The sequence below is a fragment of the Callorhinus ursinus genome, unplaced genomic scaffold (genome assembly GCF_003265705.2).
Source record: "Callorhinus ursinus isolate GAN/ISIS: 27379988/994484 unplaced genomic scaffold, GSC_fseal_2.0 scaffold51, whole genome shotgun sequence".
NCBI classification, from domain to species: Eukaryota; Metazoa; Chordata; class Mammalia; order Carnivora; family Otariidae; genus Callorhinus; species Callorhinus ursinus.
Genome location: NW_027397113.1, coordinates 4,792,928 through 4,811,963, shown reverse-complemented (window position 1 = coordinate 4,811,963; position 19,036 = coordinate 4,792,928). Strand labels below are relative to the sequence as shown.

Genomic DNA, 19,036 nt, shown 5'->3' with positions numbered 1-19,036 from the left:
AATAAGGTCTGGGAGTGGCTCTAGTTTCTCTGTTTTGGGTCCCGTATTTATCTGTGAACCAATCCCTGTGGCCAAGGGACAGATAGATCTCTGATTGTCTGGACCCTGATCCCAAGCCTGCCTCAGAGCCGGGTGATGATGAGGTCAGCCCCTCCCATGCACCCGAATTGGAGGTGGGGAGAGGAGGATTCTCAGAGGAAAATTGGGGCCCAGACCCCTGTGAGGACCCTTGCAACCTGGCCCTCCCTTTTCCACTTGCCAGCCCCCAGCCCCATATCCCTGCCCGCCTCCCACTTAGACTCTGTGCCCCAGCCATACTTGGTAGTTTACTGAAAACCCCGTGCTGTCACATATGCCGTCCAGAACTTTGCACGGTCTGTCCCCTTTCCCACATCGAAGTCCTCCCTCTCGTCTACACATTCTCGTGATGAACACCTGCTCATCACCTTCTCCAGGACCCTGCCCTGTCCTTCCATGACTTTCTCTTTTCCCGGCAGCACACCCAGTAACTGCCCAGGCTTTTTTGTTGTTGCTGTTGACTGCCGGCTCCTCAAGAGGAGGAATTGTGTGTTTCACTGACCACTGTCTCCCCAGTGGCTAGCATTTGGTAGAAGCTCAGATCTTTGGTGTGGGGGTAGATGAAGATGGCACCCTCTGATGGAGGGAACGTGTGAGCCCCAGAGCATGGTGGAGGGAAAGTTTAGGGATTGGCACATTGTTGGATTTGACCGAGGAGAGAGAGGCTCTGGAGCCAGGCTGCCTGAGTGCACTTGGTGTGTTGTTATCTCTTGCTGTGTACAGATGACCCCCACATTTAGGGTTATAAGCCCACCTCTTCACGCTCACAGACTCTGCGGGTCAGGAATTGGGATGGGACACAATTGGAACAGCTTGTGCCTGGTGACAGTGTCCGAGGCCTCAGCTGGGGAGACTTGGAGGCTGGGGTGCCATCAGCAGCCAGGGGCTGGAATCACCTGCAGGCACACTCCCACGGCCGATGAAAGATGCTGGCTGTCAGCTGGGACCTCAGCAGGGGCTATGGGCCAGAACGCCTCACATGGCTTCTTCACATTGCCCATGTTGGCTGGCCTCCACCAGTGAGCGTCCCAAGAGAGCCACCTTGGGTGGCTTGGTGGACACCCCAAGAGAGCCACCTTGGGTGGCTTGGTGGACACCCCAAGAGAGCCATCTTGGGTGGACAAAAGCTGTGTCACCTTTTATGACCTGGCCTTGGCAGTCCCGTGGCATCACTTCTGCTAGAGTCACAAGCCTGCCCAGCGTCAGGAGGAGGGCCAAGAGCCCCCACTTCCTGATGGGGGATGTCACCTTGGGAGGTGGGAGACACTGCGTTTCTCTTTTTTCTTTTACAACATAACCTAGAAATATATCCTACTGCTCAGCGGCAACAAGCAAAACACAACAAATCACCACAAATGTAGTGGCATAAAATAACCTAAAGTTATTTTGTTACTGCTCTGGGGGTCCAAAGTCTGAAACAAGACTCCAGTTCCTTCTGGGACCTCCAGGGGGTGATTTGTTTCCTTGCCTCTCTCAGCTTCAGCTTCTAGAGGCTGCCTGCTTTCCTTGGCTCATGTCCCCTTCCCCCAACCCCCCCCCTCCAGCGTCTTCTCTCACCGTACCTCCTACTTCCTATTCACCCTCTCATCTCTTTATAAGGCTCCTTACATTTCGGGGTTGACTGTCTTTCTAAATACAGTTTGCCACCCTAGGTTTGGATCCTGCTGTGCCACTTGCTGCCCGTGTGATCTTTGGAAACTTACTTTACTTCTCTGTGCCTTAGTTTCCCCAACTGTAAAATGGAGATAACTCCCCCCAGAGTTGATGTGAGGCTTAAATGAGTTAACTATATACCTATTTTTTGAAAATGAAAGTTTATACTAATTTCTGTAGGCAGTGGGGAGTCATTGAAGATCTTAGAGTAAGAGTGTCATGGTGAGAAGCTTGCTGGGGTGTCTTACGCTAGCTTTTTCCCTGAGCGATCCTTCTTCCCTCAGAGCCTGCTCTGCATTCTGAAATGACTTCCAAGCTGAAGAGCTACGAATTCCGGGGGAGCCATTTCCAGGTGACTCGGGGGGACTACGCCCCTATCCTCCAGAAGGTGGTGGAGCACCTGGAGAAGGCCAAGGTAGGGCTGGCTGGGGGCTGAGGGGTGCAAGCTCCAGATCCCTCTGGACAGCAATGACAGGTGTTGGGACAGGTGGGTGGCCTGAGGCTGACCGACCCCTGCTCACCCCCAGGCGTATGCAGCCAACAGCCAGCAGGAACAGATGCTGGCTCAGTACATAGAAAGTTTCACCCAGGGCTCCATCGAGGCCCACAAGAGGGGCTCCCGCTTCTGGATACAGGACAAAGGCCCCATCGTGGAGAGGTGAGGCACCAGCCTTCGCCCCGGCTGCCCCCCTCCTGCCTGCCCCTCTTCCATCTCTGCCCTTTACTCCCCCAGTTACATCGGGTTCATCGAGAGCTACCGAGACCCCTTTGGTTCCCGTGGAGAGTTTGAAGGTAACTCCTGGGAGGAGGGGGGTCAGCTTGCAAACGCTTACCCCAGTATCCCCTGAAGGTTCTCCCCTCCCCCCCTTGGCAATAATACTACAAATAACCAGAACCAGTGTTGATGATTTACCAGGCACTGGGCACTTAGCTATAGGAGCTTGTTTGGACACTGTCCTGTGACAATTACTGTCCTCACTTTATGGAAGTGGTTATCGAGGCATAGTTGGTGAGTGGCTGAGCCTGGCACCTTGGCTCTGAGCCACTTTGCTGTGCTGTCTCATCCGGGCACAGGCTGTGGCCGTTCCGAGCCCGGCTTTGCCACTCACAGGCTGTGTGACCTCCCCAGCTGGGTAAACCCCATATCTGAGCATCGGTCACTCCCTTCTGGGTGTCGTGGGAAGTGAGGTATTATATGCCGGCTGCTCAACACAACACCAGGCACATAAAAGGTCCTGGGTAAATAGGAGCATAATTACCATCATGCCTGGGAACTTGACTTGGCTACTGTCATCCCAGGGCAGGTGGGAGGCCGCCTTGGCCCCCCATGCCTATATCCATACCCCCACCTGTTCGAGGCAGGGCATCCAGCCTGAGGATTTAGACTTCTGTGCCAGGCCTTATCCTCCCCAGCCCATGGGGATAGAGTCTGGAAAATCCAACTGCTAGAAGCCAGAGAAATTAGCTTGGGAGGAGAGAGGAAAGCCCCAACAGCTGGTGGGGGGCTTAGATCTGAGCCCAAAGATGCAGGCCCAGGGCACAGGTGGTACAGGGGCCAGAGGGGAGGACAGGTGTGCACACCTGCAGCTTCCCTGCCTGGGTCCTGATTCTCCAGGCCTTTCTGAGGGCCAGGACCCCAGACCATCCTAAGCGGCCTTGATCTCAGAGGTCCCCTCTTTACCTAACTCCTTGTAGTTATTAGAAAAGTAGTCCAGGGGCACCTGGCTGGCTCAGTCAGTAGAGCAGGTGACTCTTGATCTCAAGGTTGTGAGTTCGAGCCCCACATTGGGTATAGAGGTTACTTAAAAATAAAATCTTAAATAAATAAATAAATAAATAAAATCTTAAAAAAAGAGAGGAAAAGTAGTCCGTGTTCACAGTCACAAATTTTGGAAAACATACTAAAGAAATCATCTGTGATTCCTCCCACCTCAAGGTTAAAATTGGGAGTGTACATTGTGGGGGGGTTTTGTTTTTATTTATTTATTTTAAGATTTATCTATTTATTTATTTTAGAGATAGAGTGGAAGCAGAGGGAGGGGCAGAGGGAGAGAGAGAATCTACAAGCAGACTCCCAGGCTAAGCAGGGAGCCCGATGCGGGGCTTGATCCCAAGACCCTGAAATCATGACCTGACCTGAAACCAAGAGTTGGCCACACAACCGACTGAGCCACCCTGGCGCCCCTCTTTTTTATTTTTATATAGAGCTATAAATGCTTAAAAATGTGTGTGTGTGTGTGTGTGTGTGTGTGTGTGTGTGTGATTTAAAAAAATCCATGTTTGTTTTGAGTAATTGGAACAATACAGAAGTATGTAGGATAAAACGTGAAATTGGTCCCCTGTGACACTCCCCTCCAGAGGTCACCGCAGTTCACACAGTTGAGTGCAGGTCTTTCCAGAGCTTTGTTTAAGCACCCACACAAAACTTTTAATTTATCCAGGTAGGTGAGATTATGCTCTATGGATTGTTCTGCCACTTGCTTTCTTCACTGAATATTTTAAGTATGTTTTCATATCAATATGTATAGACCTACCATCTTCTTTTTATTTTTATTTATTTATTTTCTTAAATAGGCTCCATGCCCAATCTGGAGCTTGAACTCATGACCCTGAGATCAAGGGTCACATGCTCTACCGACTGAGCCAGCCAGACTCTCCCATGTTCTTTTTATTTTTTATTTTTTTATTTTTATTTTTTAAAAATTTTATTTATTTGTTGGAGAGAGAAAGAGAGCAAGAGAGCACAGAGGGAGAGAGAGAAACAGACTCCCCGCTGAGCAGGGAGCCTGATGCAGGGCTCGATCCCAAGACCCTGAGATCATGACCTGAGCCAAAGGCAGATGTTTAACCGACTGAGCCACCCAGGCACAGGCATGCCATCCCCCCTTGTTCTTTTTAATAGCTGCGTAATATTAGAATTTCCCATGACATCTGCTGTTGTACGACATGACTAACAGTTGCATGGCGTGCCATCATATACCTGCCCCCTAATTTATTTAAACAATCCCGGAGGTTGCTTTTTCTTCTTTGCTGTTTTAATCATCTTGTCTTCCTGACCTGCTATGCCAATTCCACCCGACACGGTGGCTCCAGACAGGGAAGCTTTGCCAGGTGTAACCCTTGGCCAAGTTAATCCATTCTTTGCAGGAGCCTGACCACACAGCAGTCTAGGCCAGGCCTTTGCAAGGCATAGCTCATGCAGGGTTCACAGGAATTACACCAAGAAGGGTTCAGTGCTAAGCAGTAAGGGGTCTTGCTTGCAGGACTCTTCAGTACCTCTAATATGCAAATGTACATTAAGAATCTCTAAGAAGTTAGGGATAGAGCATATAGTATTATCCAAACTTATTTGACCAGGAAGCTCTTTCTTTATGAAGGCTCTCATAGAAACTACATGTTACGGAGTGCAACTTTGGAAACAGCAACCGGAAGCTAGGATCTCCAACCGCATTAAACCTAAAAGGATCAGTCCCAGGCCTCCTGCATAGCAGCCTCAGTCACCACCTCTCAAGCCAGATGCTCGAGCCTTGCAGGACAGTTCAGTTGGCCCCAAAAGAACATGTTTTTTGCTCACGCAGTCCCTTCTATCGGGAATCTGATCTTCATCAGATAGGGTGCTCTCTGTGCTCCCCGCCATCCCCTTTAAGATCCATCTCAGGTGTTACCCAGCGAAGCCTTCTCTGTGTCTCACCCACCTCATGACCTCCATGAAGACGAGACCAGGCCTGGGTCCCTGTTCGCCCCACTGGCCCACAAAGGGTACTGCACACAGCAGACGTGTAGTGCCTGCATGATGGCCAGAGGGGTCCCGGAGTTGAGTGGGGTACGGGACCCCTCCCAAACCCCGCCAGCCCACCGCCCACTCTCTCCCTACAGGCTTTGTGGCCATGGTGAACAAGGCCATGAGTGCCAAGTTTGAGTGTCTGGTGGCAAGTGCAGAACAGCTGCTGAAGGAACTGCCCTGGCCCCCGGCCTTCGAGAAGGACAAGTTCCTCACCCCCGACTTCACCTCCCTGGATGTTCTCACCTTCTCTGGCTCTGGCATCCCTGCTGGCATCAACATCCCCAACTGTGAGCTTCCTCAAGCTGCAACAATGTCCCCTAAGAGTCGCCCCTCCCCCTGCACACAGTTGCCCTGGCCCCATGCCCCGCTCAGTTCTCCATCCCAGCCTGGTCCTCTTGTCTGGACTCCTTATCTGTGGCCCTTGATGTTTGCCCCTTCTCCCTGGTTCCCTCCCTACCTTCTCCAGATGACGACCTGAGGCAGACGGATGGCTTCAAGAATGTCTCACTGGGGAACGTGCTGGCTGTGGCCTATGCCACGCAGCGGGAGAAGCTGACCTTCCTGGAGGAGGAGGACAAGGTGGGCACCAGCAGCCCACGGGTTCGGGGCGGGCCTGGCCTGATGGCTGACACAAGAAGTCAGGGGGCCCAGTGCAGGGAGAGGAAAGAGCGCGGCAGCCGGCCTGGTGGCCCTGAGACTTGGCCTGTTCGCTCACCTGTCAAACTGTGGAGGCAGTCCCTTCCTCCAGGTTGGGATGGGATGGGCCAAGCGGGGGGCCCCCGTGGAGCCTGGCAGGAAGGCGGCCACAGGCCCTCGGTTCGGCAGCCGGGGCATCAGCAGGCCATGTGGCTGTGGTGGGGCCGTAGGCAGCATGGGCCTCTGCTTGTCTTGGCAGGACCTGTACATCCGCTGGAAGGGGCCCTCCTTTGATGTGCAGGTGGGACTGCATGAGCTGCTGGGCCATGGCAGCGGCAAGCTCTTCGTGCAGGTGAGAACTCGCCCGCAGCTCCCCTCCCCCATGATCAACCCCATCAGGGTGAAGCCGCTTCCGTCTTTGTCCTCACGGGCTTTGGATTAGGTGGGGAAAATGGCCCCTAAAGGAGGGAAGTTCCTATCTCACCCTCCCCCGAGATGTCCCAGGAGCCCCAAGGGTACAGGGTCCTCAGGACAGCCCAGCTGAGGTCTCCTTCACAGGAAGAGTGGCTTGGCTCAGGCCAAGGAAGCCTGCCCTGGAGGTGGGACTCAGACAGCCCAGGGACAGGGAGGCTGTGAGGCGCAGTCTGTGCAGGCTCCCAGTCCTGAGGCTGAAGCATGGTGTGTCTCTGGACTACTATTCCCTAGAACCTGTGCGTTTCCAGGCATTAACAGGGAGTGAGTCACTTCTTGTCAGCCCCTTCCTACCAGCCAATCAGAGTGGCTGGAGCCCCTGGGGCACCCACTCAGGGAATACAAAGAAGACAGACAGCCTTTCTGCCAGGCTGAGGAGAGCCCATGATGGACCCCTAGCACGGAGCTGCACAGATGAGATGACCGGCGGGGGGTGGGGGGTGGGGGGTAGGGCCAGGGCATCAGAGAGAGCGGGGTTCTGGTTTGGGTATGCTCCCTGTGAGGTGGGGCACGTCACTGAATCAGGAGGGGCTGGAGGTCAGGGCGATTCAGAGAGCAGCTAATGGGGGCAGCAGCCTGGCAAACTTTGTCCTTGTCCAAGCTTTGAAGTCACAGGGAAATGGGGACAAATGTGGCCACTCTGTGTCCTTGCACAAGTCAGTTCTCCTTACTGAACCTCAGTTGGCCCATCTGTGAAACAGGGACCCTGACTCCTACTATGGGCCATCATGAGGAATAAAAGCAAAGCCCTAGGGCTTGCCTGACACCGTAGGCCCTCTGGAAATGGGTTTACTGTAAAGAGATAGTGTGCGTGGAGGTTATGTGCTCTGATTCCCCGTTGGGGCTCATAGTCTCTGGACTTCATTTTCCTCCTCTGTGAAGTGGGGTAATAGAACCTTCCTGGGGGGAGGTGGTTGTGAGGAATAAATGGATGGAGCATGAAAGACACTTGGCATGTGGAGTGGATAGCGAGGCTGATGCTTATTGAAGGTATATGCTGCCAGCATGGGGAGAGGGGCTGGGAAGCGCATAGGGGAGCAGCATCCCACCTTCTAGCCCATCCACTGGCACATATCTGGGGTCCAGAGATCCTGGGTCTGGGTTTTCACGTGGCTGGGGGCTCTGAGAGGGCAGCCAGGGTCAGAGGACTCTGGTTTGGAGGCCGCAGCATGAGGATGGCGCTCAAATCCCCGGGCTGAAGTACTGGGCTGGGGCAGAGGCACCTTTCCCTCACTTGCCCTATGTCCTGACCCTTCTACAGGATGAGAAAGGAGCATTTAACTTTGACCAGGAGACAGTGATCAACCCAGAGACGGGGGAGCAGGTGAGGGCGGCCTCGGCGGAGCCCCCCGGGTGCTGGGGGGGCTGGGTATGCTGGGGTGGCAGCTACTCCTAAGCCTACTTCCCGGGCTTCCCCTCCCAGATTCAGAGCTGGTACCGGAGTGGGGAGACCTGGGACAGCAAGTTCAGCACCATCGCCTCTAGCTACGAAGAATGCCGGGCTGAAAGTGTGGGCCTCTACCTCTGCCTCAACCGCCAAGTTCTGGAGTACGGGCAGCAGGCATGGGGGGTGGGCCTCCCTTGTGGACAGAGGGCGTACTGGCGGGGGTCAGGACCCAGGCAGCCTCTGACTGCCCCTGCCACCTCCCTGTCCCTCCCCCAGGATCTTTGGCTTCGAGGGGGCCGATGCGGAAGACGTGATCTATGTGAACTGGCTCAACATGGTTCGGGCTGGGCTGCTTGCTCTGGAGTTTTATACCCCTGAGACCTCCAGCTGGAGACAGGTGGGAGCCAGCAGAGAGCCGGCAGGGGGAGGCCTGCAGGGGGGGCCAAGGTCAGGATTCTAGGTGTAAGGATGGGACAACCTTATCTACCTAAGAGGCACATGAAGTGGGTTTAATCCCAGACTCCACTGCTTATGGGGGTAAGTCACGCTGTTGTGAGCCTCAGTGTCCCTGACTGTGCAATGGGAATAATAATCTCCCTGCCCACCTCTGAGGGCGAAATCAGATGAGGTGATTTTATAGGACTGCTAATAGCTGACTTGCATCAGACTTAACTCTGCAACACACAGTTCTAAGCACTTTATTTGAATTAACTCTTTGTTCCCCTTGTCAACCCCAGGAGGTAGGTGCTATTATTACTCTCATTTTAGAGATGAGGAAATTGAGGCACAAAGACATTGAGTAACTTAGGATTCAAATCCAAGCAGTCTACCTCCAGAGCTGTTGGGCTAGGCTGCTCAGTTATGAGATGTACTTTGGAAATAGGGTAAACAACAGGAATGTTCTTAAAAGTCATACAAGTCTGTTTCGAGGACACAATCTTTTTTTTTTTTAAAGATTTATTTATTTATTTATTTGAGAGAGAGAGAATGAGAGATAGAGAGCATGAGAGGGAAGAGGGTCAGAGGGAGAAGCAGACTCCCTGCTGAGCAGGGAGCCCGATGTGGGACTCGATCCCGGGACTCCAGGATCATGACCTGAGTTGAAGGCAGTCGCTTAACCAACTGAGCCACCCAGGCGCCCGAGGACGCAATCTTATGTCATCAGAAGAATACATGTTTTAGAGTCAGGAAACTTAGGTCTGAGTCCTTGATCTCCCTTAACAGCTGTGTGACCCTGAGCAAGTCACTTCACCTCTCTGGGCCTCTTTTGTCATCTGTAAACTGGGGTTCATGATGCCCACTTGCTCCCACTGTTGAATGCAAACAAGATTGTAGAAGAGAAAGTGCTTGGTGACCTGGATTGTGGGGGACCCCTGGGGGTATCTGCTATCATCGGGTGGGGTCTGGAGCAGCAAAGGGCATGGTGGTTGGCAAGGGGGGTACATGGCTCTGGGACCTGCCTGGAAATGGCCTTCCTGTTTCCCAGGGCAGCCTGCCTTCCCTTATGAGCAGAGAGGGGAGGATACATTTAAGGGGAGAGGAATAGGCAGAAAAAGCCCCACAGGGGTGAGGGAGAATGAAGGGGTAAGAATAACTGACAATTAATGAGCACATACTGTATATCAGGCTTTGGACCAAGCTTTTGATATGTCGTATCTCAGGGATGTAAATAATTCCTTTCTTCTTGGCTCCTGCAGGCCCACATGCAGGCCCGGTTTGTGATCCTGAGGGTCTTGCTGGAGGCTGGCGAGGGACTCGTTACTGTCACTCCCACCACAGGCGCTGATGGGCGCCCAGATGCCCAGGTCCGCCTTGACCGCAACAAGATCCGGCCTGTGGGCAAGCCCGCCCTGGAGCGGTTCCTGAGGAAACTTCAGGTAAGCGGAACCCTCCTGCCTTCCAGCCTCACCCTGTCTCCTCCCCTCTAGTACTGCCTCGTAACCTTCTGATCATCCTTGTGTTTGTTGGTTTGTTCATTCATTCATTCATTCATTCATTTATCAGACAAGTGTGTATACTGAGTGTTACCATATGCCAGGCACTGAGCATAAGTTGTAAGCAGTTTCTTATGTTGTAGTGAACATGTAAACAATAAGCGAATGAGATGATTTCAAATCATGACCAGAGCTGTAAAGACAATAAAACTTGGTGATACGATAGCAAGTGAAATTGGAGGGAAAAGGAATGCAGAGCCTCCTTAGCCTGGGTGGTCAGGGAAGGCTTCTTGGAGGAGATGGCGTTTAAGCTGAAATTTGAGTGCCAGGCAGGAACCAGCTATGAGAAGGTCTGAGAGCAGAAGAAACAAAGCACAAAGTCTGGTTTGGGGACTGGACTGAGCTTTGTGGGTTGAGGGACAGAAGGAAGCCTGGAGCTTAGTAAGTGAAAGACAGTGGTCAGCGTGGCCTCGGCTTCCCTCCCACGTAGGGATGCTTAGAGTCGGGACTGTTTGGGGTTCTGATGTCAGCATTAACCAGCCGTGTACCTGGGGCAACATACTCTGCCTTGCTGGGCCTGACTTTTCTTATCTGTTAAATGGGATACATCGCCTGCCTCACCTGGCAAAAAGCAAATGACACGACATACTGAGCAAATAGAATGTTGTGATTCCAAGCCCATGTGACATTAAGTGTGGTCCATGGACTAGCAGCATCAGCATCACCCAGAAGCAGCCTACAAATGCAGATTCCTGGGCACCACCCCAGACCTGATTCAGAAATTGTGAGAGCAGGACCCAGGAATCTGCATGTTTACCTGCCTGCCAGGTGAGTCTGACATTCAGCAAAGTTTGAGAACCACTCAAGGCCCACTCTTCACTGCAGTACCTTCCAGTGGAACTGGGTCCTGCCAGCTTTTTCAACTGATAAAAGGCCCAGCCTTCAATTCAGCAAATACCTCCATGATTATACTCCCACCTATTTCCAGAAAGGATTTAAGGCACTTTTTAATAAAAGATATGTGTTTGGCCATTAAAATACAATAAAACTAGAAATTAAAAATCAGGGGCACCTGGGTGACTTGGTAGGTTGAGCATCTGCCTTCAGCTCAGGTCATGATCCCAGGGTCCCAGAATCGAGTCCCGCATCAGGCTCCCTGCTCGGTAGGGAGCCTGCTTCTCCCTTTCCTGCTCCCCCTGCTTGTGCTCACTCTCTCTCTCTCTCTCTGTCAAATAAATAAATAAAATCTTTAAAAAAAAAAAAAAAGAAAGAAATTAAAAAGCAGGGGCACCTGGGTGGCTCAGTCAGTTAAGCTTCTGCCTTCGGCTTAGGTCATGATTTCCAGGATCCTGGGATTGAGGCCCACGTTGGGCTCCCTGCTCAGCGGGAAGTCTGCTTCTGCCTCTCCCCCCCACTCATGTGCTCTCTCTCTCTTGCTATGCTCTCTCTCTCAGATAAATAAAATCTTTTTTTTTTTTTAAGATTTTATTTATTTGACAGAGAGAGACACAGGGAGAGAGGGAACACAAGCAGGAGGAGTGGGAGAGGGAGAAGCAGGCTTCCCGAGGAGCAGGGAGCCTGATGTGGGGCTCGATCCCAGGACCCTGGGACCATGGCCTGAGCCAAAGGCAGACACGTAACGACTGAGCCACCCAGGAGCCCCTCAGATAAATAAAATCTTAAAAAAAGAAATCAGTAGTGGTGCCTGGGTGGCTCAGTCGTTAAGCCTCTGCCTTTGGCTCAGGTCATGGTCCCAGGGTCCATGCTTCTCCCTCTCCCACTCCCCCTGCTTGTGTTCCCTCTCTCCCTATGTCTCTCTCTGTCAAACAAATAAATAAATAAAATCTTAAAAAAATCAGTAGGGGGCCTGGGGGGCTCAGTCGGTTAAGTGTCTGACTCTTGATTTCAGCTCAGTTCGTAATCTCAGGGTCCTGGGATCGAGCCCTGCATAGGGCTCTGCACTCGGCATGGAGTCTGCTGGAGATTCTCCCCCTCTCCCCTTTGCTCTGCTCCTCCCCCTGTCCATGCACACTCTATCTCTCTCAAATAAATAAATAAAATCTTAAAAAAAAAATCACTAGATGCAAAATGCAATATGGGTCTTAGATCTGGAATAGTAAAAAGGTCATTAATGGGACAACTAGTGAAATCTAAAAATGCCTAGAGTTTAGTTGATAGTAATGTACCAATTTTGTACAGCGTTAACTGGAGAAACTGGACAAGGGGCATAGGCAAACTCTCTGTTCTATCTTTGCAATTTTTCTATCTTGAATTATTCTAGTTTGTTAATGATAATAAGTCACTAGATGAAGGAATCAAATCTGCCAAATCCTAGTCCAGTATCGAACTGTGCCTGAGTAGTGAACAAGCACAGAATGTTCCATTCTAGGGAGTGAACCAGTTGGGTCTCTGTATGAGAGGAATCATTCAGCAGGACAGTCACCTCAGCAATAGCTTTTTTATAGAAGATACAGAATATGGAAGCGTTGTTGGTGTGGCTATTTGTCTTATCAGCCCCCTAGCCAAAGCCAAGAGCACAGCAATGAGACAGCAAGTAGCAAGTAGGGAAGGTGAAGGCAATTTCCACGAGGAGAGGCTTCTGCCAAGGTCACAAACACGGTCCATTTTGGCCCACCTTGTATTGTGAAAATTGGCAGGGTTGGGTATAAATCTGTATTTCTGGCTTCTTGGAAGGACTGGCATCAATAGGCTCAAATCCCATGTAAACAACTGGCTGAAACTGAGCAGCAGCCACCACATTTGGGCATTTGGGCATGGCATGACTCTCCAGTTGGCCAGCCTGCTCCCTATTATCTGTCCTGCCTCCCATTGGCATTGATGTTACCAGCTCTCTGGTTTAAGCTGGTGGGATCTAATGTGTCGGCTTGATGAATGTGTCTCCACTACTTTCTGTGTGCTCAGTACTATTGGGAAGAGAGAAAGAAGAGATGTTCTCTTTAACTGTCCCTCTGGAGGTCTCCCCCATCCCTTGAAGAATCCTTATAACCCTGGGTCTTACTTGGAGGGAGCCATAGTAGGAGTCCTACTTTGCCACCTTCAAATCAGTAGAGGTAAGGATCAGACCCACAAAATGTCAGATATTTGGAAAAGAACCAAACGGAACTCCCAGAAATAAACTGTAACACCACTGAAACTAAAAATAGGCAGGATAAACAGGTTTGAGATCCAGCTAAAGATAAAAGAAAATATACAGTATGTAGCACAGAGACCAAGATAGAAAATTTAAGAGAGGTGAAGAGTCGTGGGGGACAGTGTGGAAAAGTCTAAGGTATGTAAACAAAGCTCCAAATGAAAGGAGAGGGAGAAGGTAGGAAAAGGCATATATTAAAAGAGAAAATGGCTGAGAATTTCCTAGAGCTGATTAAAGGCCCAGTTCATAAATTCATCAAGTTTAAGAATTCAGGGAAGAGAAGGAAATTAAGTAGAAAATAGAAGGAGGAGGGGTGCCTGGGTCGTTCAGTTGGTTAAGCGACTGCCTCTTGATCTTAGCTCAGGTCTTGACCTTGGGGTTGTGAGTTCAAGCCCTATGTTGGGCTCCACACTGGGCAAGGAGCCTAACTTAAAAAAACAAAAAGAAAATAGAAGGAGGAAAATTACAAATATACTAGCGGACACATAGGAGCTGAAAGAGAAGTATAGAGAAGACCAAAAAGCCCAAAGTTGGTTTTTGAAAAGATAATAAAATCGACAAACATCTGACAAGATTTGTCAAGAAAAAAAGAGTGAAGGCACAAATAAGAGTAGAAACTTAAAGGGCACATAACTACAAATATAACAGTAATTTACGGCAATAAAATTCACAACTTTGGTGAACTGGACAACTCCTGAGAAAAATAAAACTTGTTAAAGTCCACTCATGAATAGATGACTTGACCAGTTTATAGCCATTATAGAAATTAAATCAGTGGGGGCAACTGGGTGGTTCAGTCGTTAAGTGTCTGTCTTCAGCTCAGGTCATGATCCCGGGGTCCTGGGATCAAGCCCTGCATTGGGCTCCCTGCTCGGCGGGAAGCCTGCTTCTCCCTCTCCCACTCCCCCTGCTTGTGTTCCCTCTCTCGCTGTGTCTCTGTCAAATAAATAAATACTTTAAAAAATAAAAAAAAATTAAATCAATGATCTAAAGTCTTCATACAAAAGATACTAAGCCTACAGAGTTTTATAGGTGAATCTTTCAGAATATTCAAGTAACAGATGGTATCAATTTTACATAAACTCTTCCAGGTAATAGAAGAAGAGAGAATATTCTCCACCTCATTTTATTATGCTAGTTTGACCTGGATACCAAAATCAAAGATAGTTCCAGAAAGGAAAATATAAATGCCAAAATTCTAAACAAAATCCTAGCAGACCAAATCCAGAACATACCAATGTGGGTTTATCCCAGAAATGCAAGGTTTATCTAACATTAGAAAATATATTTTTGAAAATAACCGTATTAACAGATTAAAAGAGAACAACCATGATCATCTCAATAGATTTTTGAAAAGCTCTTGAAAGTCATTTATATCCATTATGATAAAAACTTTTTTGAAAACTCAGAACTGAAAAGAACTTTTTTTTAAAGATTTATTTATTTGAGGGGCCCCTGGGTGGCTCAGCTGGTTAAGTGCTGGACTCTTAGTTTTGGCTCAGGTCCTGATCTCATGGTCCTGAGGGTGAACCCCTGCATCACAATCCACACTAAGTTTGGAGTCTGCTTAAGATTCTCTCTCCCTCTCCCTCTGCCCTTCCTGCTTGTGCTCACTCACTCTCTCTCTCTAAAATAAAATACATTGGACACCTGGGTGGCTCAGTCCGTTAAGTGGCTGCCTTCAGCTCAGGTCATGATCCCAGGGTCCTGGGATCGAGTCCCACATAGGGCTCCCTGCTCAGTGGGGAGTCTGCTTCTCCCTCTGCCTCTCTACCCATTTGTGCTTGCTCTCTCTCACTCTCAAAAATAAATAAATCAATAAATAAAAATAAAAATAAATAAACCTTTAAAAAAAAGTAAAGATGGGGAAGGGGCAGCAGGAGAGGGAAAAGGAGAGAAGCAGAATCCCCGCTGAGTGGAGTGCGGAGTCTCGGGGCTCAATTCCATGACCCCGAGATCATGACCTGAGCGAAAACCAAGAATCGGACACTCAACTGACTAAGCCACCCAGGCACCCCAAAAAGAATTTCCTTTTTTTTTTCAAAGATTTTATTTATATGAGAGAGAGAGAATGAGAGCCAGAGAGCACGAGAGGGAAGAGGGTCAGAGGGAGAAGCAGACTCCCCGCCGAGCAGGGAGCCCGACGTGGGACTCGATCCCGGGACTCCAGGATCATGACCTGAGCCGAAGGCAGTTGCTTAACCAACTGAGCCACCCAGGCGCCCAAAAAAAGAATTTTCTTAACTGATAAAGAATGTCTCAGAATCGAAAGTACAGTAACTGTCATCTGTTCAAACACTAAAACATTCCCTTTAAAATCAGAAAAAAAGACAAAAATGCTCCCTATTTCCACTTCTGATTGACAGTTTGCTGAAGGGCTTAGCTTTTGGAAGGAAACAAGACAAAAAATGTAAAGTTTAGGCATTAGGCAGAAATAAAACTCTTCATGTTGCAGATTATATGACTAGGCAAGTCAAAAGAATCTACAAACAAATTGATGAAATCAATAAAAGTTTCACAAGGTTGAATAAAGTCCCAGGAGGGGGGTGCCTGGTTGGCTCAGTCAGTTAAGCATCTGCCTTTGGCTTAGGTCATGATCCCACGGTTCTGGGATCCTGCTGCCTGTCCAGAGGAGAGCCTGCTTCTCCCTTTCCCTCTGCCCCGACCCCACCCCCCAACTCATGTGCTCTCTCTTGCTCATTCTGCTCTCTCAAAATAAATAAAGTCTTAAAAAAGTCCTAAGAGGGTTTTTCATGGAACTTGACAAGCTGATTGTGAAATTTATTATTTATTTATTTATAATTATAAGAGTGTGCAAGAGTAGGGGGACGGTGCAGAGGGAGAGAGAGAATCCCAAGCAGACTCCCCCCTGAGTGTGAAGCCCCGTGCAGGGCTGGATCTCACAACCCTGAGATCATGACCTGAGCCGATGTCAAGAGTTGGACACTCAACTGACTGAGGCACCCAGGTGCACTGATTGTGAAATTTAGACGGAAGCCTAAAGGATCACCAGTAAGAGCCAAGACACTCCTGAAGCAAAACAAGTTGGGGGACTCGTTCCACCAGATACCAAAGTTTATTCTAAGATAATTAAGTTCAGTGTGGCCCTGGGGCAGGAATAGACAAATTGACCAGTGGAACAGAATCAAGAAGCAGCATTGACTCTGGTATGTGACAGAAGGGACACTGCAGACCCCTAAAGGAGGGAGGGACCATTTAATAAGTCATGCTGAGACAACAGGTTATCCTCATGGAGAGATGAACTGGATTTCTACCTTCTACCATACACAAAGTCAATCCCAGGATTAACAGCTTACATAGAAAAGGCAAAATTTTTAACAGAGGAGAATATGTTTATGACCTACGAGTGAAGGAAAATTTCTCTAAGCACAGGAAGCACTAGCCATCAAGGAAAAGATCGGTCCCTTTAACTACATGAAAAATAGCTTTTTGGGGGGTGCCTGGCTGGCTCAGTCGGTAGAGCATGTGACTCTTGGTCTCGGGGTTGTGAGTTCAAGCCCCACGTTGGATGTAGAGATTACTGAAAAAGAAAGTCTTTTTAAAATAAATAAATAAAATTAAAAATACAAATAAAAATAGCTTTTATTCATCAAAAGTTACCATAAAGAATGTGGGAAGATAAGTTTTAAACTAAGATAGGGTATTTACCACATAATGTGTGAACAAAAGGTTAGTATTTAATATATGAAGAACTTAAAAAAAAAAAAGTGAGGAAGAAAAGACAACCCTGCAGAAAAATAAGCAAAACTCATGAACCGAAGAGAAAAATGAATAACACATCAACTTATGGGAAGACGTTCTGCCTCTTGAGCAATCAGGAAAGCACAGCTTACCACATGAACTTTATACCCACCAGCTTGGCAAAAATGGAAAACTGCCAACACCACCTGGCATACAGAGCGGTGAGGACTGCCAGCCACTGCCTCCGGGAGCATCAGCTGGTGCAACAACTTTGGAGAGCAATGTGGGCTTGTGAAAGGTGGAACATTCACCTGACCTCCAGACCATTGATTCTCCCGGAGAAACCTGCGTCTTCTCCTTCTGTCCATCAGGAGGCATCCAGGGTGTCCATGGCATTGCTGAATGGCAGACAGCACAAGCTGCCCCCATCATGGGAAGGGATTCACCTGTGGGGTGTTTATAAGTGGAACAGTGGACAGCTGTGAGAAGGGTGAACTATGGTTGCATGCCCAAACACAGACAGATCTCACACATACCTCAAGCAGAAAAAGCAAATCACAGGACACAAGCAAAAGTTAAAATAACGTGGTCCAGAGCAGAATTCAGGGAACATAAGGGAATGATAAGCACAGAATCGAGGACTATTTATTTCCTCAGACAGGAAGCCCCAGGATGCAGTCAAGGGAGGAGCTAACATGGGGCGCTTGGCTGGCTCAGTTAGTAGGGCATGCGAGTCTTTTTTTTTTTTTTAAGATTTTATTTATTTGAGGGGCGCCTGGGTGGCTCAGTCAGTTGGGTGTCTGCCTTCGGCTCAGGTCATAATCCCAGGGTCCTGGGATCGAGTCCCACATCTGGTTCCCCGCTCAGCGGGGAGTCTGCTTCTCTCTCTCTCTCCCCCTCTACCCTTCCACCCCTGCTTGTTCTCTCTCCCTCTCTGTCAAATAAATAAATAAAATCTTAAAAAAAAAGATTTTATTTATTTGGGGGTGGTGAGGGACAGAGGGAGAAGCAGACTCCCCGCTAAGCTGGGAGCCTGATGCAGGGCTCGATCTTGGGACTCCGGGATCATGACCTGAGCTGAAGGCAGAGGCTCAACTGACTGAGCCACCCAGGCGCCCCAAGCATGCAACTCTTGATGTCAGTGTTGTGAGTTCAAGCCCCACACTGGGCATGGAGCCTACTTAATTAAAAAAATAAAAATTGGGGGCGCCTGGGTGGCTCAGTTGGTTAAGTGACTGCCTTCGGCTCAGGTCATGATCCTGGAGTCCCGGGATCGAGTCCCACATCGGGCTCCCTGCTCAGCAGGGAGTCTGCTTCTCCCTCTGACCCTCCCCCATCTCATGTGCTCGCTCTCTCTCTCATTCTCGCTCTCTCAAATAAATAAATAAAATCTTTAAAAAAAATGGGTGAAGTGTATGGCAAATGAACTACAGCTCAATCAAGCCATTAAAAAAAAAGTTGAGGGCCTGGGGGAACATCACACTGCACAGCTAAAATGGAGTCCCTTATGACAAGTTTGAGGGTCTGGAATTTATGTGGTAGGCAATTAGAAATATCTAAGTAAAGACTTACCTAATGAAAGCACAGTACACAAACTTAGGGCTCTTCTCTAACAAAATTATTCACATATTTTACATACATTCCTAAAATATATGCCAAAATCACAAAGACAACAGAGAACAGGAAAAAGATGATGCGACAGGATTCTGATGAAGCCACAAGCTGTGACTATTAGGAAAGCTGTTTTGCTTCATCACTAAATGCCACAGATGGATGTATCAGCGTCGTATTTATGCAAAACCACAAATTCATCTGTGTCATGTCTTCAAATACCGTAATGTTCTAAGCTTAATTATGAAAACTGCATTAACAATTGATCTGCCATATTTTAGAGTGAGAGAATGAACTGTGTAATTTGTTTTTCATTGGATGACAGTACTCTACAGATCATGTTTTATATATTAGATTCACTTTAAATGCTATCAGAACCTCCACTCCACTGATATAAAGTATGTGTGATGCAAACACATTTGTCTGAAGTCTAATTTAACCTAAGATTCCAAAAGAGTTTTATTATACAAAATAAGAAAACTAAAGAGACAAATCTGACATTCAAAGGGGGAAAAATCTGGATATTAAATATCTAATACAAAGGAAAAGGCAAAGCACTCAAAATCAATCTGAAAATCAAAGAAAAAAAAAAAAACAGGGGGCACCTGGGTGGCTCAGTAGGCTAACAT

General features: G+C 48.6%; 1 protein-coding gene across 5 annotated transcripts in view; it reads left to right on the top strand.

Moving 5' to 3' along the window:
* The window catches only part of DPP3 (dipeptidyl peptidase 3), a 37,834-nt gene that overhangs the window by 14,335 nt on the left and 4,463 nt on the right, over positions 1 to 19,036 (top strand). For all 5 annotated transcript variants that reach the window (XM_025878719.2, XM_025878718.2, XM_025878722.2 and 2 more), the window contains 10 exons: positions 2,016 to 2,146; positions 2,259 to 2,389; positions 2,465 to 2,523; positions 5,608 to 5,802; positions 5,982 to 6,094; positions 6,411 to 6,503; positions 7,884 to 7,946; positions 8,046 to 8,170; positions 8,286 to 8,406; positions 9,707 to 9,886. In XM_025878719.2, the coding sequence (XP_025734504.2) occupies positions 2,016 to 2,146; positions 2,259 to 2,389; positions 2,465 to 2,523; positions 5,608 to 5,802; positions 5,982 to 6,094; positions 6,411 to 6,503; positions 7,884 to 7,946; positions 8,046 to 8,170; positions 8,286 to 8,406; positions 9,707 to 9,886 (1,211 nt within the window). The remainder of the gene's footprint in view (positions 1 to 2,015; positions 2,147 to 2,258; positions 2,390 to 2,464; positions 2,524 to 5,607; positions 5,803 to 5,981; positions 6,095 to 6,410; positions 6,504 to 7,883; positions 7,947 to 8,045; positions 8,171 to 8,285; positions 8,407 to 9,706; positions 9,887 to 19,036) is intronic.